The 23,051-nt window shown below is 39.4% G+C and overlaps 1 protein-coding gene across 1 annotated transcript in view; it reads left to right on the top strand.

Annotated features, from left to right (window-relative positions):
- The first annotated feature begins 4,850 nt into the window (after window positions 1–4,850).
- Window positions 4,851–23,051, top strand: part of LOC126457859 (uncharacterized) — a 93,441-nt gene continuing 75,240 nt past the window's right edge. Inside the window, exon 1 of the mRNA XM_050094505.1 lies at window positions 4,851–5,008. Within this exon, the coding sequence (XP_049950462.1) occupies window positions 4,918–5,008 (91 nt within the window). The 5' untranslated portion in view covers window positions 4,851–4,917. The remainder of the gene's footprint in view (window positions 5,009–23,051) is intronic.

The following is a 23,051-nucleotide window of genomic DNA, read 5'->3' as shown; positions in this document are numbered from 1 at the left end:
GAGGCACATTGTTTACGAAACAGTTTTTATTGCTTTTTCATCAGACTTATCAAACAACCCTCATGTCTGCTGTATTCTTAGACCTCACAAAAGCTTTTGGTGTTAGGAAACAAAAAAATACAATCATACCTGGTAACCAAGCAACCGTACCGCAAATGAGTATAAAATTGGCAGATGGCACCAACATTCTGATGAGGATAGACTGTAAAAGGACTGGACAATTAAATCAAATTATTTGTGTCACATAGCACTGATTGGTTCTCCATACTGCTTTATCATGTATGCAAAAAAGACAGTAACCATGCACTTGCATACTGCACAAAGTCCTGCTGTAATACTATCCTGTGAAGAATTAGGAGCTCTAAACAACACTAAATTTCTTGGACTATATATCCAAGAAAACGTGAAGTAAGTTAAATATTGAAAGGTTCATCAGTAAAAAAGTAAGGACTATCTGCTACTGTATGAAATTTTGTAGTGGATGCATGGCATAGTATATGATAAAAAAGGTATATTATGCACATGTGGAATCCCTATCAAGGTACAAAGTCATTTTTGGAGCAACTCATCTACCAGCGGAAACTTCTTTATTGTCCAAGAACGAATTATACAGCCTATAGGAAGTGTAACTTCTAGAAGTTCATGCAAGCCACTATTTAAGAACTTGCAGGTTCTACCATTATATTGTTTATATATTCTGCAAGTTACAAGATGCATTAAGAAAATAATGGACACTTATGACCATGTACAGTATAAAAATGAAACACTTCATAAATATTACACATGACAGAAAATGATTATTAAAACAGAACACATAAAAACAAACAGAGACTAGATGGGCCACTGCTAGTAGGTAAAGGGTTTACAACAATTTAAGATATTACATTAAAATAGAAAAAGTTTGAAGTTTTAAATTGTCTCTAAAATCGTATCTCTTAAATAACATGTACCACAGTGTCTATGAAAATATACTACCCTAAACTGTATAATGATGAAATAGATAAGCTTTTCATCTGTAGATATTCCAATCTGCAAATTTTTTGTTACATGCTGTAACACAGCTTGGACCATCAAATACTAGACTATTGCAAAGTATGTAGCTGTTCCAGTACTGTCTTAATGTCACATTGTCTTATTATTTCATCATCTTATTCCTCTGTTGTATGTACACTGTTTATTGCTGTAATTTTGTAATGTATTTAATAGTCATATCGTCTTATTATTTTATCATCTTATTCCTCTGTTGCTGTACACTGTTTAATGCTATAATTTTGTAATGTATTTAATGGTTTTATTGTTATATTACCAGACACTGACAATATCATCTAAAACATGTTCTTATAGTGAAACGTCCCCTTAACAAACTTAATGAATTACTGTGCTGATAAACCTCTTACATTATTTGATTTTCAAACAACTGAGCAGAACTGAATGTACTCAGACATTTCTCCCTTTACTTATTCTGATCATAATTAAACTGACACACAATATTTTTAGCGCAACGCAAACTGACTACAAAAGAATGGCCCTGACTAACAATAACCTATACCTTTCATGAATCACTTACCTCACAAAAATCTTCATTACTCAAACTACTGCAATACAGCGAGCGCCAATACTGTCATCTAAATAAAAGATTCTAACCACTGAAGGCACTAACTACTGATAGGCATAGTTAGCAAATGAAAAATTTTGATAGAGAACAAACAATGTATTTACCTTAATAGTGTTCAAAAGTCATAATATATATATCAGTTCATGACCTCCAGTCTTACAAATTTACTCTCTCGGATGAACACACGTCCAGATCATCCGCTCTCAAAACTCTGCCATCTCTCTCCCAACATCCACCACTACTGGCGGCTCACCTCCAACTGCGCAACGCTACGTGCTGTTAACAGCCAACTGCCCAACACTACAATAGCAAATTCCAACAATGCCACCCAGCCACAGACTGCACACAGCACAGCCAGTGATTTTCCTACAGAGCACTACGTGGCGTTACCAACATAAGAACCTAAACAGCCTACTTCCAATAGTATCATTCAAATTGCTAGTTAACTTCATGTATATCTAATACTACTCCTGTACAGAAAAGATGACAAGGACCAATAAACAAAAAAAACCTTGGTATAGGTTAGATTTACATTTACAGTTACAATACTAAAAATTGCTGTATGTAGACTACACAGAATTATAGAGATGAAAGCTATTATTTTACTTAATTTATGAGATTATTTATGTTGATATTCAAAATGTCATAAACAGGATTTTTCTGTTAAGCCAATATTTTAACACCTTTTCTAATTTTATAATTTGCAACAGCCTCATATTATACAATAGTTTTTAAGGAATATGCTTGCAAGAGGCAAAAGGTATTTTGTGTTAAATTTAATTTACTCCATGGATTATTTAACTGATTTTTTCGTATTGATTCCATTTAATCTTAGCATGCTTAAAGGCCTGACGATACAGAGTCTTTAGATAGTCTTATCACTATTGGTGATTTGTGACCTATAGACAATCTCGTTTCTTGTTTGCATAGATTGTGGCCATTTCTTTTCTGTTGGTTAAGTAAAGTATTAATAATACCAGCCTTATCTTCATTAGCAGGCTCAGTGTTGACTTTGTATAGAGAGCTGCATGACGGAAATACTACATTCTGTGTTACTAAATGGCTAATCCAGCTCATGCCACCCCTTGCAGTTGCAGTTTGCCTAGGTAATGGCTTCCAGGAGCAATAAAATTTTGATTTTTCACTATTTCATATAATTTTTGATGGAATTAGAAAAATTAAATGCTGTTATTATCTTCTCAGTAACCATAATTTAAAAGTTTAACACAGTAAGATGTAGATTTTAGTTAGACAGTGTATATATGTCTTGACGCACAGAAGCACTCCAACTGTCTTCACCGAGTATTTGAAAACGAGCGCAATTAGTGACCAGCAACAAATTTTACAAATAACTTCTACCTTTTATGAAACTTTTTCTTGCTGACACGGTCCCGAAAATGCTGAAAGAAAAAGTTGATTGCTTGCTACATTTTCACAGTTAATGGAGTAAAACTGGCATATCTAGCACGATATTTTGATTTATTACTACTATATTCGCAATACGTTTTGCAGACAGTGTTCACATACATCACTAAATGTACCTGCAAAACAATATCACTGCAACGTACAGCACATAGTTCAGGAGATGTGGCGTCATAAGCATTGAGATTTGTGAATAACTAGCTTTTGCTTAAAAAAAGGAGCATAAATTACACAGACTATACATATGTTTGATAATGAGAGCACTTGGCGACTTTCAACCAACTTTAAACATAAAATATTTTGTCAAACTTAACTATACTTGCCAAATATTAGACCATGTACGGTGCAGTTTGACGTGTTTGTCAAGCATAGATCGTGTTTGACGTGTTTGAGAGACGTTATTGACGGGAAGTTTGACAAGATAGCAGACTTAGTTTATGTTGACGTTTCCCTGCACATTTGTAGTGGACAGTCTGTGTTGAAGTTACCCTGCACATGTGTAGTGTAAAATTATTTTATTACGGTTTATCTCATTGTATCGTGAGTTTCCACTACCATGGAACTACTGTCACGTATAAAAACAAAATTGCACTAACAGTTACCAAAAGGCATAGTTACCATATCTTTCGCAACCATATACTACGTATGACGAGATTATGAACAAAATCGATATTACACGCGTACAGTGACGTACAAGCGGATTGGAATGAAATAAAAGAAATCGAAGTTCTCCGGTTCTTCAACCGACGATGTGGGCTATATGTTGCGGTATTTAAATGACCTGTCATTAGACGACGAGTAGAAGAGAATAACTCTTCTCGTACTTGTGTCGTCTTTTTCAATGTGAGTTTGGAATAACGCTAAACAAGTTGTTAAAATTTTCACTGTCCATCCGCAGAAGGTTGATACAATCATCAGCTTCTGAGTAAAACATTTCCATTAACGGGTTTCCAGTTGCATATTTCTCATTTTAAAACATTCCCGTGACCAGCGTCTTGTTTTCTTCTTCTTTAAACACAGTTCCAGAGTCAATGTTAGAAATACTTTTTCCTACTAGTGTCAAAATACAGTATACATGAAAAGTGTCTGCTTCCGAAAAGGTTAAATTTACAAGCTTTCTTAGTAGGTGTACGGGCTTGTTTGACACATCAGTGGCTAGATAAGGGCGAATTTGACAGCCAAGTTTGCTCTTTTAGGAGGGATTTAATAAGTTCTAAAAAGGGTCATTGTCCGTTCGGAGAAAGTTGAAGTAATCATCGGGTTGTTGCAGTAATATTTCCTTTAGCATATTTTCATGGGTAAATGTCTCATTTTATGCCATTTCCTATACCATAATATTGTTTTCTTCTTCTTCTTTAAACACAATGCCAAAGTCAGTGCCAGGACTGCTTTGTCTGCATTTGCGGCGGTACTCACTACGCCCAAAATACACGTGAACACGAATAGCGCCCGCTTCATCGTGAGATTAAACTGACAAACATTGTTTGGACTTGTACGGCCTTGCTTGATAAATCCGTGGCTAGATAAGTCGATTTTGTCAAACACGTTTGATCGTTTATGGGGGGGCCTTAATTTCAAAACCTTTCTAAACCTTCTCTCCCGTACATGCTTCACGACAGATATTAAGTCATTTTTAAAGAATCAGAAGTTTGAAGCTGTTTTATAGACGAGAGTGGGAATCTTCAAAGATTCTGGGGTTTACTGGCAGAATAGAAAAGGTTATGTGAGGTCGCCTTCGTATCGTTGTGTTAGACGATGGCGCCAACAAATCTTTAAGCGGTTTGTATCTTTGCAATGTAATTTCAAACTTGAACGTCTTTGGGTCTGTACCTTATATATTTGAAAGTGTGAAGCGGGAATTTATGTAATCATAGGGAAATATGGAATTCAACGAAGATTTTGTCAATATCCAAAGAGCGCTTAATAGCGCTCAAAATAAATATGGTTCTCTGTGCGATGCATCTATCACTGGTAATTATGTTTTGCTAAACCTTCGTGCTTGTCATAGACGTATTTCATAACTTTGCCAGGCTGTAAACAATCACCTGTACGCACGTTGACACTTCTTAAACAATTTAAAACTTTAAGAAAAATTATTTACATTTTGATTTGACATGTGGAAATGTAATAAAAAGTATCGCAGGAATTTAGAGTGTATAAAATACTTCTTGACAACTGCCATTTCGGTTAATTTTTGAGACATGAAATAGTAATATTTACAGAGACTCTGTCCATTGTACAAATCCGCGAGAAAGAGCCATGCTGTGACATTGTTTTCTGACCGATTGTGGTTCCATACATACTTGCTCGTCTTTTAAAGCATCAGTCCGCCAATCCACTCTATATGCATTTGACTCACTCCTGTGCCTTGTACTGATAAATCACACTGTACGAAGGTAATTTAAGAAATATTTAGTGGCTACAGTTTTCTGAAAGCGTATACCTTAATCTTTACATTGTAACAGAGAGAGTGTAGAACGTTTTGTGTTATAAAAACATTCCAGCCTTAGTCACGCCCTTGTACAAAAACTAGTTTTTCGTATGCTATCATGTGTTTGTCACAGCATACAATTTTGGAGTATGCAGCCATCATAATGGGCTTATTATTACTTCCTAACACTGTTTGAAGTAAAACATTAAATTTATTCCTCAACTTCTGTACTTTTTGCTGACTGTTGCAAATTCTTGAACACATTTTGTCCAGCGTTTAAGAACCTGATGTATTATGTCTATCTTCCACTGTTTCTATTTCTTCCTTTCTTCTTGCATTAACATTCTGGAACATACGAATCTTTTCTGTCTTTCGTTCTTCATATATATGCCATCACTTGTCAATGATTTGGGCAATGTTAAAAGTGAGTTCACGCACTTATTTTGGAAATATTCTTGAAAGTGGCCCTTCTCCCTGAAACTAGCTGTTTTCTTGAGTGTTGTGAGTAGTTTTGTGCAATGTGCCTTTAGTTCCTCATTTATGTCAGCCTCTTCACCTCAGAGTAGCTTTAACATCCTACATCCTCATTTATTTGTTGCATGTATTCCAGTCTCTGTCTTCCCCTGCACGTTTTTACCCATTGCATCTACTTCCAGTACTCCCTGATGTCTTAACACATGTCCATCTTCCTGTCAATGTTTTCCACATGTTCCTTTCTTCATTAATTCTGTTGACAACCTTATCAGACGTATCTGGTGTCCCACAGATAAGTGATTCAATACCGTACCACTCTTTGCTCCAAACGTACATTCTCAGTAACTTCTTCCTGAGAGTAAGGCCTGTGGTTTTTTTTTTTTTTTTTTTTTTTTTTTTTTTACATGTCTAGTTCCATAGGACTGAATTGAGGAGCAAATCTCCAGTGTCTTGGAACATACCAGTACATTAAATCACAACATAAAAGCAATAACAGATAAAATAAAATATTTATATAAAAAAGCTATAAGTTTATGTAAACACAATCAACAGTATAACACTGGAATCAGTTTAATTTTTCAAAGAACTACTCCTACAAAATACTAGGAGGGACCCATGGGGAAACTCTTCAGTTCCGATTTGAAAATGTGTGGATTACTGCTAAGATCTTTGAATTCTTGTGGTATTGTATTGAAAATGGATGCAGCAGTATACTGCTCACCTTTCTGTACAAGAGTCAAGGAAGTGTGATCCAAATGCAGATTGGATTTCTTCCTAGCATTAACTGAGTGAAAGCTGCTAATTCTTGGGAATAAGCTGAGAGAGGCCAATGTCAGAACACCCAGACTAATGAACAGGGGTCGGCAAGAGGTTCTCGAATTTACGCCTGGAACCACCTGTTTGTGAGCAAAAAATATCCTTTGAGAATGGGAAGAGTTATTCCAAAATATGATAGCATATGTCGTCAGCAAATGAAACTAAGCAAAGCAGATTACTTTTCGTGTCAAACTATCATGTTTCTCGAAATTTGCAAACTGTGTGTGACACAATGGTCTACTCAATACAGCACTGAACGACAGCTAAAGGTATACAAGAATGAAACTTCCGGCAGTTAAAAGTTAAACACAGGAATTTGCAAGGATGCCAACCACATTTTGTTCCAATGCACCATTGGTGCAAAATTATGAATGGTGTGGAATTTTCTGAACAATCCTTGTATGCTTTACATGCCTCACTGGTCAGGAACAACATTTGCTGCCGGGAATGTGTGTAGTTTTTATGGTGGAATTGATAGCCATTATCGGAGTCCTACATTTTATTAAACAGAGCTCCCTTGATCCCATTTTAATTTGTAGTGAGTAAATGAGTGTCTCCAGGCCATTGATTGGTATTACTGTTATCATTCTATAAAATATGCTATTGATGATCTGGGTCATTCCATGCTAACTCACGTTACAAAGTGATGTTTGTATTATAAGTTTTGGACAATTAACAGAAGAAAATGTTTCTATTAAATATTTTTATACCTCAAAGCATAGTTTATACAGAATGCTCTGTAAACCTTTATCACAATAATTGTTACATTACTATATTCATAAAACCAAATCTTATAATTATTTTTGGTAACTCACATTACATTTCCAAGAAATGCCTTTTGCATATGATAAAGAAAATACAAAAATCTGCTCTGTTTTATGTGAACGTTTCTTATAAGTTTTACATACAATTCCAGAAGATCTGATAATTATTTTAACAAAGTTCCAAACATTTAATCTCCAATAAAATAAAGATTAAAACAATGAACAGGTAACTCGTGTTACAACATACAGTAACTCACGTTACATTGTCACAGATCGCAGTCAAACTTGAAGTAAGCACAGGAATTTACAACACTTGGAGGGTTCACTTTTCTGACAACCTTGTCTTTAGTGTAGTATATCTCATCTTTAATTTCAGGCCACTTCCAAAATTTCCCATCTTTCATCATAACATCAACTTTAAGCTCACCATTTTCAATTTTAGTAACATTACCAGGAAAATATGAATTGTCATATTTTACCACCACCCAGTCATCTACTTGTATGTCTAGTGATTTTTCTGTTCTGTTAGTGTTTTCCTCTGCAACTGATGAAGTGGTGTGTCCCACAACTTCATTATTATAGAGTTCCAAGTGATGAATTTTAGAAATGTTCAAGAAAGTCTTGCAGTTCTTGATTAAGGCTGAGAGATGTAGTTTTTTGCTTCTTTGGCTAAAGTCTTCTTCACCCATAAGAACTGCTGTCACATTAGAAGAAGAATTTAACAATGCTTTTACAAAATCTGTTGCACTGTTTACAACAAATTTCTGGCTTTTCACAAGATACCAAACTTAGCATTTGACAGCCCCACCAATTCCATCCACTGGCCCCTTCCCATGAGAAGTTGCAAAGTACTTCCATGTAATTCTTTTGGCATGACTCTTACTTAGAACTTTTATAGCCTCTGCATTATATCTGTTTTTAAACTGGGAAGCAGGACCATCTGACCAGATTGTAACTTCTCTAATATCTTTTGGTAGTTCTTCAAGAAGCCTATCAACATAGGGAACGACAGTGTTTTTTTGTGTGATCCAGATTATCAGATACCAACACGTAGGGGTGAGAAGTACCTGAATGCCAAATCATGGCAGTAAAAATACTAATTTGATTGTGCTGCCAATGTGCACTTTGAATTTCGTCTTGATTTTCACATGTAAAATTTTCAGAAAAATCGATTTGCATCATAGCAGTTAGCATCACAGAAGATAGTGATTCTTTATTGCTCTGATAGTTCTTTGATTGTTCTCTCTTAAAGTAGCAGTGCTCCAAAAATTTAGGTCCTATGGTAAGAATATGATCAATAAGATTCTGTAGTGTACCTTCTTCCTCTGCTTTCAAAATTCTGCCATCACTCTCTTGCCACACATACCATTTCACGCCGTACTCTTGTACACCAGTACATAAATAAAGAAGTTTAACTGCCAATAAATCTTTACATTTCACGCACTTTCCCAACCAACAATCAGCTGTAGGCACTGCACATAGAAAAAATTCTGGCCGGTTACTGGTGTACTTGGGTATTTGAGGTACTATGCTATGAAGAGAGTTAATAGCACAGATGAAATTCTCGTGATATCTGCAGAGACACACGTTTTGTGGAAGTTTATTGGCAAGCATCACATGTTTGGGTCATAATTTTGCGAATATATTTTTACCAATCACTTTGCCATTTTCTTCACAAAACATTGCATAGGCTTCTTTCAAAGAAAACATCAAGTGTCGCATTTGCAACTTACTCTTACCTTTCTCATCTTTTACAGTCACAACGTCTTTGTGTCCAGGGGCCTGTCTGCTAATGTTATCCCTTTCATAGAATTTGCTCACTGCAGTTATTATTTCATCACCTATTTTTTGTTTAGAGATTCTTTCTACTTCTAGAGGTTCAACATATGTATGATACAATCTCCTAATAACACATTTTTGTTTTCTGGGTGATTCTGGAAGTACGCATTTCACTTTTGATATGGCTTTTCCCAATGAAGACCTATTTTTATATGGTGGAGAGGCAGAACTACTTGGTGTAGCCGAAGATGCTTCCTTTAGCCGCTTCCTGTACTTGGCAACTCTTTCTCTAACATTCCATTTCCTGTTTGCAGCAATCCTTTCTTGTTCTCTTTTACTCAAACATTTTTCCTGTTCCTGCTTCTTTTTCCTGAATATTTTCATAGTTTCCTTGTGTTTGATTTTATACTCTTCATATCTGCCTTCATCTTTAATTTCTGCCTTCTTCGTCTCATTTTTTCAGCTGCACTTAAAGGTGTTCTCAAAAATTGCAAATTGTTATAAAATAGAAATAGATATTCCCTATGGGATTTTATGTGGCATATGGAGATAAATATACATTAAAATTGTTGAAATATATTGTTTGTTGTGTTGTATGTAATTCAGAACCAATGTGACTGATCAAAATTATAACTAATCCTACAAAAATTATGGTAACTCACATTACATAAATAATGGTAACTCACGTTACATGAATTAAATATCCTATACCAGGAGAAGGCTTCCAGGAGGAAATTTATTTGAGACACCAAATTATCAAGTACACTTATGTGAAGAACAGCATGGAATATAAGTTTCTGTACTTTAATATATTTTGTGAAAATCTTAAAAAATTGGCATTTGGTAACTCATGTTACACATTTTGGGTTAGCTTATATAAATGTTTTTGTGTTTATCATGCTTAAATTGTTTGCTTCTAAAAATATACCAAAAAGAAGTTATGCACTTTAAAGTGATGTACAAACCACAAAGAATTATTATAAATTTCATGATTTTTTTTCTTACCTTGAAATTGATCAAATCTTCTGCATGAACAAACTCAACAATATAATCTTCAAAACAATGGCTCTCACAAGTAAACAATAGGTTTTGGAGGGAAAAATCAATCTTGCCAACAAAATTCAATGCCCAACCTACATAAGTAACGGGGAGAAATATTCCCACAGAAAAATTATTTTTTTATAATGATTCCTCATTTACATGGAATGACCATCTCATTGACCTTAGTCATGCTTCCTGCTCAGTTGTCTTTCTCTGTGTCTCAAGTTGTGTAAGCATCCCAGGGAGTGAACTTACTAATCATTCAGCTAGAGGAGAGATTACTCATCCAACGTTCGCTTTATCAATCACAGGTGCTAATTTATGTTTGCAAATAACACCTCTCTTTACTCAGAGATGGAATGTCGTCTCGTGGGTTAATGTAACCTGTAACAAATTTTGCACTTTCAAGAAGACCACTGCTCTATGGCGTTCTTCCATACATCCCCCCCTCCCGCTCGAGTGGGTCCGGGGGTTAGAATGAGGTATTCCTGCCTGTTGTAAGAGGTGACTAAAAGGAATTTCACACGTTTTGGCCTTTATGTAATGGTCCCCTGTTGAGTTTGACCTCCATTCCTCTAAATTTTTGTGAAGAGCAAGCCAATTGGGGAAGGGTGCCGTACATGATGCATCGTGTCCATCACCATCATGTGCTGAGACTTCTCGCATCCATCATTGACATGGATCTGCACATCCGCTCATTCTCCAGCTGTTGGGCGAGGTCACCCTCCTGGGTGCATTTCCCTCCATCCACTGTGCGGTATCGTTTTCTGTGCTGACGATAATGGACGTGTTTGCTTGTTTGCACCTGATATCCATCACAGTAACCAGTCTGTTGTGGTGGGGCTGCCATGTACCCTGTTGGTTGTAGCCCCGTCTACACAGGGATCGCTCTGCTGATGCCTGCGCCATTAAGTCCCCATGTATGCCAAGGAGCAGATGCCCATCACCCGGGGGCATCGAGACGATGGCAATGGCCATCCTGCCAGGTGGCTTTGCTGCGGCTGGGTGGCCCCATGGGGAGGGCCCCTGGTCAGAGTGGATGGCATCAGGGTGGATGACACACAGTGAAGCATAGTACGTCATCTCTTGCTGATGGTCCAATCCAGGAGTCTCTAAGTGGTTGACGTCTAACTACAATGTGAAGAAGTATGACCCCAAATTGTTCCCTTCCCTAGCCACATCATGGGAGGAATGCCAGGCTAAGGGTGGTAGCGAAACTTACTCCCCCCGTACTTCGTATGTATGAGATCTGATGTGACACACTTCATGTTGACAAAGTGAAGCATTTAGAGTACAAGTTTGGGGAGGTGGAGGGATTGTCCAGAATGCAGTCGGGGTCAGTCTTGGTAAAAACAGCATCCGCTGCCCAATCACGGACAGTACTCAGCTGGGACAATCTGGGGGATGTTTGTGTTTCCATCACGTCCCATAAGAGCTTAAATATGGTCCAGGGTATTACATTTCACAGGGATCTTCTTTTGCAGTCTGATGATGAGCTGTGCGCCAACGTAGAGCGACGAGGAGTTAATTTCATCCGACGTGTCCATAGGAGTCCAGAGGATAATCGGGTAGCCACCGGTGCCGTCATCTTGGTCTTTGAGGGTGATACATTACCCAAGAAGGTCATTGTGATGGTATACCGGTGTAATGTCAAGCAATATATCCCTCCCCCGATGCAGTGCTAAGTGCTGGAAGTTCGGGCGTGTCTTCCTGCTGCACTTCCAGCGTCATATGTTGTGACAGTGGATGTCCATCCCAATACTTCATGTGCCCTGCCTCCCATGTGTGTCAGCTGTTGAGAGCACCATTTCCTTGCTTACCAGACTGCAGGATTCTCCAGAAGGATTGTAAAATCATGGAATACAAGACCATGGACTGACTGACCTACACTGAGGTTAAGAGGAAATTTGACTGCCTACATCCTGTACCTCTGACATCTTATGCCGCTGCTACGAGAACAGTTCTAGCCCCATCCATTCAGTCAATTCCAGTTGGCTCTCAGAGCCGTAAGACTACACCTGCCCCCTTAATGGTGGGGGGCACTTCCCTCCCTGTTGTTCCTGCACCACCTACCTTGGGAGTACTGCCCCCCCCCCCCCCCCTCTCAACCATCGGGGACATCAGTTCTTATCCAGAGAAGTGTAAGAGCAAGTCTTCTTCGGATCCTCTCGCTGGGAAGAGGTCCCTTGGGTCCCTCCCTTCCCAGGTTTCTACTAGTGGGAAAGATGACACCTGCCAGTGGCTGAAGTGCCCAAAAGCAGCTGGTCTTAGGGCTTCATGATCTCCTCAGTCCCGGAGACTGAGTCAAAGAAGCCCTCCCAGCCAGAGAAACCCAAGGAACAATAAGAGAAATCCAAAAAGAAGACCCTCACAAACAAGACCCTCAAAAACAAGGAAATTATGGTGGCACCCACACCAGTGCTACCTACAAGCTCTGCATATGAGGGTGAGGCGGAGATTCTGGTGTCCGCTGAACCCTCGGACACAATCGATATAGACTGCTCAGGAACTAAGTCGGTGGCAGCTGTGGCCCTGAGGCGTTAACTGCCTCATTGAGCATTTCATGCCTTCCCTGCCTCACGATAACGTTATCCTCCAGTGGAATTGCTGCAGTTTTTTCCTCCACCTGTCTGAACTACGGCAGCTGTTAAGCTTTATACCTACTTTCTGCATTGCCCTCCAGGAAACCTGGTTCCCGGCAATGCTGACCCCTGCCCTCCGCAGCTGTAGGGCATATTACAAGAACCGTAGTGCATATAATAGAGCGTCAGGTGGAGTTTGCATCTATGTCCTGAACTCGGTGTGTAGTGAACCTGTGCACCTTCACATACCTCTTGAAGCTGTGGCTGTCAGGATAAGGACGACACAAGAAATAACTGTCTGCAATGTATATCTCTGTCCAGATGGTGTGGTACCCTGAACGTCTTGGCTACACTGATTCATCAACTCCCTAACTCTTTCCTACTTTTGGGAGATTTTAAAGCCCATAACTCCTTGTGGGGTGGCATCATGCTTGCTGGCCGAGATAGAAAGGTCGAAAATTTACTGTCTCAGCTCAACCTCTGCCTCCTAAATACTGGGGCTCCCACACATTTCAGTGTGGTTTATGGCACCTATTTGGCCATTGATTTATCAATTTGCAGCCCAGGACTTTCCCCATCTGTCAACTGGAGAGTCCACGATGACTTGTGTAGTAGTGACCACTTCTCCATCATCCTCACTCCCCCCGGTGTCATGCCCATAGACGCCTACCCACATGGACTCTAAACAAGGCAGACTGGGAAGCTTTCATCTCTGCTGTCATTGTTGAATCACCCCCACATGGTACCATCAATGTGATGGTAGAGCGGGTCACTAGAATGATCGTTGCTGCGGCGGAAAACACGATCCTTGGTTCCTTAGTGTGCCCCCAGTGAAAGACAGTACCTTGGTGGTCACTGGAAATTGCTGAGGCCATTGAAGAGTGTAGGCGGGCTCTACAGCGGCATAAGCGGCACCCATCTCTGGAGCACCTAATAGCATTTAAATGGCTCTGTGCCTGCGTTCACCACCTTATAAACAGACTGAAACAGGAGTGTTGGGAGAGATATGTCTCGACCATTGGGTGCCATGTGTCACCTTCCCAAGTCTGGGTGAAGGTCAGACGTATTTTTGGGTACCAGACCCCAACAGGAATCCCTGGCATTACCATCAATGGCGTGTTCTCTACTGATGCAAATGCGATAGCCAAGGACTTTGTTGAGCACTATGCTCAAGCCTCTGCATCAGAGAATTATCTCCCAGCCTTTCACAGCGGATTGAAGGGAAAGTCCTCTCATTCACTACACGCCACAGTGAACACTATAACTCCCCATTTACAGAGTGGGAGCTCCTCAGCGTCCTCGCACATTGCCGTGACAAAGCTCCTGGGCCAGATCGGATCCACAGTCGGATGATTAAACAGCTCTCGTCTACAAGCGACATCTCCTCATCATCTTCAACGGGATCTGGCGTGATGGTGCTTTTCCATCGCAATGGTGGGAGAGCACAATCATTCCAGTGCTCAAAACTGGTAAAAACCCGCTTGATGTGGATAGCTATCAGCCCATCAGCCTCACCATCGTTCTTTGTAAGCTGCTGGAATGTATGGTGTGTCAGCGGTTGGGTTGGGTCCTGGAGTCACGTGGCCTACTGGCTCCATGTCAGGGCGGTTTCCGCCAGGGTTGCTCTACCATTGATAAACTTGTGTCCCTTGAGTCTGCCATCCAAACAGCCTTTTCCAGACGCCAACACCTTGTTGGTGTCTTTTTTTTTATTTACGAAAAGCTTACAACACGACCTGGCGACATCATATCCTTGCCACATTTTATGAGTGGGGTCCAGGTTGGTGTCTCCCATAGTTCCTCCCATATCCAGGCGAATGGGGTCTCGCGGGGCTCTGTATTGAGTGTATCTCTATTTTTAGTGGCCATTAATGGCCTAGCAGCAGCTGTAGGGCCGTTCATCTCATCTTCTTTGTATGCAGACAATTTCTGCATTTCGTACTGCTGCTCCGGTGCTGGTGTTGCTGAGAGGCGCCTACAGGGAGCCATTCACAAGGTGCAGTCATGAGCTCTAGACCACGGCTTCCAGTTTTCAGCCTCAGGGTTGTGTGTCATGCACTTCTGTCGGAGTCGTACTGTTCATTTGGAACCAGAACTGTACCTTAATGATGATCCACTCCCTGTAGTAGAGACACATTGATTCTTAGGACTAGTTTTTGATGCCCGATTGACATGGTTTCCTCATCTTCATCAGCTGAAGTGGAAATGCTGGCAGCAATGCCCTCTGCTGCCTGAGCAACACCAACTGGGGTGCAGATCACACTACACTGCTGCAGCTGTACAGAGCCCATGTTCAATGCCGCCTTGACTATGGGAGTCTGGTTTATGGTTTGGCGGCGCCCTCAGTGTTGTATTTACTCGACCCAGTGCACCACTGTGGCGTTCGACTAGTGACGGGCGTTTAGGACGAGTTCGGTGACCAGCGTCCTGGTAGAGGCTGGAGTCCCTCCATTGGAGGTTAGGCATGCACAACTGCTCTCCATTTACGCTGCACACATTGATTGTTCTCCTGAGCATCTGAATTACTGTCTCATTTTCCCAACCACTGTGCTCCCGGATTTGCAGCCCAGGTCAGGGCTCACAATTGTGGTTTGCATCTGATCGCTTCTGTCTGAACTGGATTCCTTCCCTTTACCACCTCTACTCGAGGTCCATTCATGTACACCTCCATGGTGTAAACCTCAGCCGAAGCTTTGCCTGGACCTTTCACATGGCCGTAAGGACTCAGTTACTCCCACGACTCTCTGCTGTCACTCCCTCTCGTTCTTGACTTATTCCAGGGCTCTGAAGTGGTTTACACCGACAGCTCGATGGCTGATGGTCACGTTGGCTTAATCTACTTTCACAGAGGCCATATTGAACAGCATTCCTTGCCCGATAGCTGCAGTATTTTCACTGCAGAGCTGGTGGCTATATCTCGTGTTCTTGAGCACATCCATTCATGCCCTGGGGAGTCGTTTCTTATGTTTACTGACTCCTTGAACAGCCTACAAGCTATCGACCAGTGCTACCCTTATCATCCTTTGGTAGTGACCATCCAGGAGTCCTTCTTTGACCTGGAACGATCCAGTTGTTCAATGATGTGTGTCTGGACCCCAGGTCACGTCGGAATCCCAGTCAACGAACATGCTGACAGGCTGGTGAAACAGGCTACACGGAAACTGCTTATGGAGATTGCCATTCCAATAGCTGACCTGCATTCATTATTATGCTGCAAGATTTTTTGGCTTTAGGAGACGGAATGGCATAGTCTCAGTACGCACTATGAACTGCATGCCATTAAGGAGACTACGAATGTGTGGAAGTCCTCCATGTGGGCCTCTCAAGGGACTCTGTGATTCTCTGCCGGTTCCGCATTGGTCATGCTTGGGTAACCCAAGGCTACCTCCTGCGCCGTGAAGACCCACCCCAGTGTCAGTGTGGTGTCCACTTGACAGTGGCCCATTTTCTTTTGCACTGTCCTAGTTTGGCTGCCCTGAGATATCATCTTCAGTTACCAGACTCATTATCATTAATTTTAGCAGACAACACCTCATTAGCTGATTTGGTTTTACGTTTGGTACGTGAAGGTGGGTTTTATTATGTGATCTAAGTTTTAGCGCATGTCCTTTGTCCCTCAGTGTCCTCCACCCTTGTGCTTTTAAGGTGGAGGTTTTAATGTGTTACAGAGTGGCTGGCTTATCCTTTTATTTTCTTGTGTCTGTGTTTTTCTTTTCCTATTTTGTTCCTAGTAGTGTTCGTTGCTCTTGTGTCATTTTTGTGGTTTTTCCTTCCTCTCAGTATTGTGCTGTATGTCTAGTTTGTTTTATTCTTTCCTTTGTTGAATTGTTACAGTAGGAACAAGGGAATGATGACTAAGCAGTTTGGTCCCTTTCTCCCCTTGTAAACCAACCAACCAACCAACCATACATTCCTCCTGGGAGAAATCCAGCATCCTGTCGCCTCCATATTGCACATACCAGATTAACACACAATTTTATTTTACATGAAACACAATCCCCACATTGTGGTTTCTGAGCAATACAAACAGTAGCTCTCATCCTGATGGAACGACGTCTCCTTCTGGCTCTCTATGAACGTGGTATTCCCAGATTCCTTGTCTCTAGTATTGGTGGATGACTGACAGATAGTTGAACTGATTCTCCATTTTTTGATGCTAGGGTAAAGTTTTTAACTAATTTCAAGGCAGGAGCAGGGACTTAGCATTAGGGCATCTCCGCCATTTGCTGGGTTTGGGGGACCATTGACACTACCTCCTATGCCAGCTCTCTTTGTCATCTCTGTTTTAAATGCTATTAGATGTGGTTAGCCCCATTTTTCTGCTGCTCCTTTTTTTCCATTTTAGGGGTAGCACTCCGATCTATAGTGTTTGCTGTTCTCTTATTTGACTGTATTTTTTTTACTTTAATGGATCGGGACAGAATGCAGTGCTCTGCAGGATGCTTGCCTGGCACCATCCCCCTACTGATCCTTTTATTTCGCTCACTTCATTACTGTCAGTCCAACTGATGTCCATCACATTTTTAGCCTTGTGACATCCTCACATATCCCTAGACTCCCTATCACACCCAAGAACCAGCTGCCCAGGAGAACCCCTCTTCCTCAGCCAGTATCATCTCAGGCTGGAACAACTAGGAAATGGGGAATGTCCTTACCTGCAACTTTTACCACACATCCCAAAGTGGTATCTGCAATATCTTGGTCTATATTTATGCCACAATCAGTCTCAATCCAATATTGCATGGGTCATATACCTGTGGAAGACCTAGGTGCAAGATTTGCCCAATACTCCCACTTGGCACATCCTACTCCAGCTCCATCATAGTCTTATTCTATCTCATCAGAGGCAGAGCCACCTGTGAAAGCAGTCACTTTATGTACTAGCTCTGCTGCAATTTCTGCACAGCATTTTATGTGGGCATGATGTCCAACCACCAGACCACCAAAGTGAATTATTGCTGCTAAATTGTGATTGAAAGCAGAGTTGACTAACCATCAGTGGAACAGACTGCTGCGCATAACATGCTGAACCTCAATGGCTGCTTCACAATATTTGCCATATGGATCCTTCATTCCATTGCCAACTTCTGTGAACTATGTAGATGGGATGTGTCCTTGCAACACATCCTCCATTCCTGTAATCTTTTTGGCCCCATTCTCCATTAGCCTCCAGCCATGTGTTCACCTCCACCCTGAACACAACTCATCCATCATCCACACTGTCTTCTGCACACTCTCTCCTCCCTCTGCTCTGTAACCCCCTCCCAGTCCACTCCTACCCCACATCATCATCATCATCATCATCATCATCATCATCATCATCATCTACTTCTTCATGCACTGCACAAGCTTACCTGTGTCAATGCTCATGTTGCATTCTTATCCTGTGCACCTGTTGCCACTCCCTCTTGCTTTCCAATCTCATGTGAGTGCAGTTGCTATCTCCCTCTCAGTCATTAGCCACCTTTCCCCAACTACCTCTTCCCCTTCCCTTCCCCCTCTCCCCCCTCCCTCCCTCCCTCCTCTCTCTCTCCCCCTCTCTCTTCACCCCTCCCCCCCCCCCCCCTCTCTCTCTCTCTCTCTCTCTCTCTCTCTCTCTCTCTCTCTCTCTCTCTCTCTCTCTCTCTCTGTGTGTGTGTGTGTGTGTGTGTGTGTGTGTGTGTGTGTGTGTGTGTGTGGGGTCACCTTTCAACTGCTCTCAATGCTTCTACTATTCAGTGAGTTGTTACCTTCATTCCATAACATATTTTTTTTTCTTTATTTTCTTCTTCCATTCCTTTCTTTCTCATCTTTGCTGTCCGTCTGTAGCCCATGTAAAAGGAGCTATAGTTTTCATACATTTAAGGTTCGTTGCCATTTTGTCCACTTCGCTGCATCTTCAATTGTGGAGCTTATGTCTGAAAGGCATTACTTTTTAACATTGTTTGCAACAGTTTATAGTCTGTAGAACAAAGAAAGGAAAGTCAGGGTTTAATGAATAATTGAAGACGAACTCATTACTAATGATTTTTTTTGTGTTTAAAGTGGAGCTTCATTTGATGATAGTATTTGGGTAAGCCAGTTAATCGGAGGTGGTCAAGTGCATTTGACTTTCTTTAAATTTATATTGAACAGATCATTGTAGTTTTTGGCTTTCAGTACCTCCTTCATTTTATTTCTCCACTAGTGACCAGCCATATTAATATGTAGTGGTGCACAGAAACTTCCCTCTTGGATTGGTGTAGATATTAATGAAAACGGTATCAAAATCACTACAGTTGTGTATGAGATTAGCCATATGAGGCAGACAAAAACTTTGCAGAGGACTTTAGTTTATAATATCAACTGATTACAGTGCTTCACTGCACCCTAGAGTTGCAGTGGTTCTTTACTTCACTGTTTTTCCCAACAGATAAGGCCTCATCTCTGACAATGGATCAATCAGTATAATTATGCATACATCAGGGGGTAGCTGGGCATGGTGCATAAGGATACATCCAAAGGTGCCAAGTCACATTGCAAATGCACACAGCTGATCTAAAGGCTGGCACAGAGGCCTTTATTGGCCAAGAGTATCCACCTCCAGAAGTTTCCTGTTTTGTGTATTTCCAGAAGAGTTAGCAACTTTTACTTTTTGTGATTTATTTGCACATAATTTGTGCTTAATAAAATCTGTGTTGTTGAAGAAGCAGATTTACAAGAATGGTGGTGATGATTTTTCTGAATTGCAACCTACCCCATGCCAGAATGGGACTGTTCAGACCATTTTACTTAGTTTTTCAACCATGATGAACAAACAAGTTTCTTGAGCTCTTGGAAACAACTCAACTGGCAGCATGAGCTTGTACAGAAGTTGACAGATCTGACATGTCTGCTTCTGACAGTCCCAACTTTCCAGCAATTTAGTGAAGTTCAAGAGGGTTGGGAAGTGTATCAAAAGCATTTGCACTTCATTTCCAGGCAAGTGACTTTAAGTGCCCTGAGCAAAAATGGGTCTTTGTATTGTCTACGAACCACAGCTCTAGTGTGCCTACATTAGCCCATTTATCTCACTCGTCACTGCTACCCCTCACCACTATTCACTCACTTTTAAGTGAACATTTTGCTACAAAAATGCATCGGTGACTGCTCATTTAGAGTTCCTTTCTAGGTAGCATCAGAAAATTCTACTTCAGAGGGGGAACGCAAATCTACAAGGACCAAATAGAAAATGCAAGTTTGCATGTTCTTGTCAATTTGAAATATGGCATCCCGGCTATTACACAAGTTGAAAATATGGTCACTATTTTTTTTATAAACTTAAATTTGCCACATTTCGTGACAGTACCTTTTCCATTAGACGTTTGCAAGCAAATATAAGTCTTGGCTTCAGTTGTCTAAGTATGATTCCACAATGCATCGTTGTCGGCTGCAGAAAATGACGTGGTTCAACGTGTTTCTCTTATTTTGGTGTTTCAAATACAGTTTCTTCAAATGTAGTTTCTTCTTTTTAGTTAATACAAAAATAATAGTAACATAATTCAAAATTATTTATGACGGCAACCTTCACATTGTTCTTCCATCAACACACACCAAGAGTTAGCTTCCGACTCGGACTGACTATAGTCAAAGACTACTCCAACGTCAAAGATATTTTACACAATCAGTTTCTTTGCTATTCTTCGATACATTTTCTAATAGTAATCAATATGCTTTTACTCTCAAAAACAGAAGTAAATTAACATATAATAAGACAAATTATAATAAATTCTGACAAAAATATAAGAAAACATTTACAATTTGGTATCGACAAATACGGTAAAAAAAAATCATCATCTCCCAGATCCATTACAACTGCTCCCCAGGGCTTTTGTTGTTATGGACATATACAACAAAATCCCGACCACACTCAGTGATGGATCTGTATTACACAATTAGTACACTAATGATGCAGTCTGATAACCTCTTCCAAATTTGGACTCTTTGAATCTGTGGACTTTTTACTGTCTGTTGTTGCAATGATACTTCCCCATCAATCTCATACACAAAAAAATTCAAGTAAAGAAATCATTTGACATGACAAATATACATGGTATAAAACATACATGAGAAATATTGTAACATACAGATTGAAAATAATAGGAAGGTAAAACTCATTTCCTAGAATAAGATTTAATTTTTTTTAAAAAAATATTAATGTTAATTTCATTATGCTTACATATTGTACACTAAAAATGATACTGGACATATATAGTGTAATGTGTTTTTCTCTATATTTGCCTTTTATATATATATATTTTTTAAATTCTGATTTTTTAAAAAAATTTTATATTTTTTTTTATTTTTTTTTTTTTGTATTTTTTTTTAATGATTTTCTTCTTTTAGTACAGCTAAAGATACATCAGTATTATCTAAATTTTTGCAATTGTTTATTGTTATACACTTGCCTCTCTACTACAATATTACTACAAGTCACATTCTTGTGAAGAGTACTTTTGCTCCCCACAACATCAGTATAAACAACAATAAACTGCTCATATATCATGAGTCTTTATCTAAAATTGGTTTTGAAACTTATACCTTTGCATGCATGTCCTCACATGCATGCCTTCACCCACAGGGAAGACTTAGCTTCCAAAATTAGAAAAATTCAGAAATGCTCACTAGGGAGACTTTTTTTGTAAAAAAGTAAAATATAAATCTTTCTCTCAATTTTTGTTATATCAGTGTTTTTTCATCAGTTTCAATTAATATGTGACTTCAAATTATTAATTTATACATGCAAATATACATACTTGGTTGTACAGGTAGTTTTGTTCTAACAAGCATATTCCAGTGGAGGACTTTTGTTTTAGATGATAATAGGTTATTTAAATTTTGAAATTATGATTTCTGTTTATACAGTTTTACTCCACCATCTTTTTTCGAAACCACTACTAGAGGATTATTATATGCTGATACTCCTTTCTATTATATTACATCCTTCCATCTTTTTCAGCTCTTTCTCAACAGCAGGTCTTTTTGATATTGCAATACTGTATGGTTTTATGAAAAATGGTTCATGAGGTTTTACCTGAAGCTCACACTGATAACCCTTTACCCTACCAGGTATGTCACTGAAAACATCACTGTATTCCCACAGCAGATTTTCTAACTGTTGTTTTTGCTCCCCAGATAAATTTTGTGTTTCTGAAATTTTCAAATTCACTAAATTCCCAAATTCAACTTCATCAGTATCAAATCTATGAATTTCAATATTCTCCAATCTATTTTCTTTTAGTAAATTGATACTGTCAAAATTTCCATTACTCTGATCACCAAGTGTGTTCACAAAATTTGTCTGAATGTATTTCCTTTCACTAGTTTCTATCAAAAGTTTTCTTCCAACCCAATCAAATGCTGTATTTACTTTTACTATCCAATTCATACCCAAAAGAAAATCCTCATTAAATTCCTGAATTACAAAACATCCATGTGTGAACAACTTGCCTTCAATTAAAAATGTCACTAAAGCCTGGCTTTTTACCAATTTACTGCTCTTCCCAGTAACACCTTTTATCTTTACCCCAACAACTGGCATTTCAACATAATCTTTCCCCACTTTCAATTTCTTGCTTAACCTTTCAGATATTCCCGAGATCTCACTTCCTGTATCAATTAAACATTTACCAATCCATGACCCAATTTGAACTTTTATATAAGGACTGCAAAATTGATCACTTTTCTCAGAACCTGTATCCTCATGTAATAAATCACTTTCAATTTCCCCGAACCTATACTTATCAGAATCATGTGGTATATCATTTCATGTATTATTTGTCACAGTTATAAAATTTGCACAAGATACAAAATTGTCATTAGTACTCTCTATTATCTCAAATAGCCAAGAATTTTCATCCAAATCACATTGTATACTATTGAAGTACTTATCCTTCAGCTTTTCAAAAATAAAATATCTCATCTTTTTCCACCACTCAGGACATACAGTTTCACATACATTAATAAGCATCTTTCTAAAGTTCTTGTCAAAAGAAATAGTTTCACTGTTCAGCCATATATTCATAAGAAATGTGTGTGTATCATTAGTATCTGTAAAAGTTTCACTTAGGTTAGAAGTTATACATGTGTCATCGTTATTTGTGTAGTCAGATTCTTTACCAGCAACATCT

Source organism: Schistocerca serialis, chromosome 2 (genome assembly GCF_023864345.2).
Source record: "Schistocerca serialis cubense isolate TAMUIC-IGC-003099 chromosome 2, iqSchSeri2.2, whole genome shotgun sequence".
NCBI lineage: Eukaryota > Metazoa > Arthropoda > Insecta > Orthoptera > Acrididae > Schistocerca > Schistocerca serialis.
Note: the sequence above shows the minus strand (reverse complement) of the source record. Positions and strands in the feature narration are given on the sequence as shown.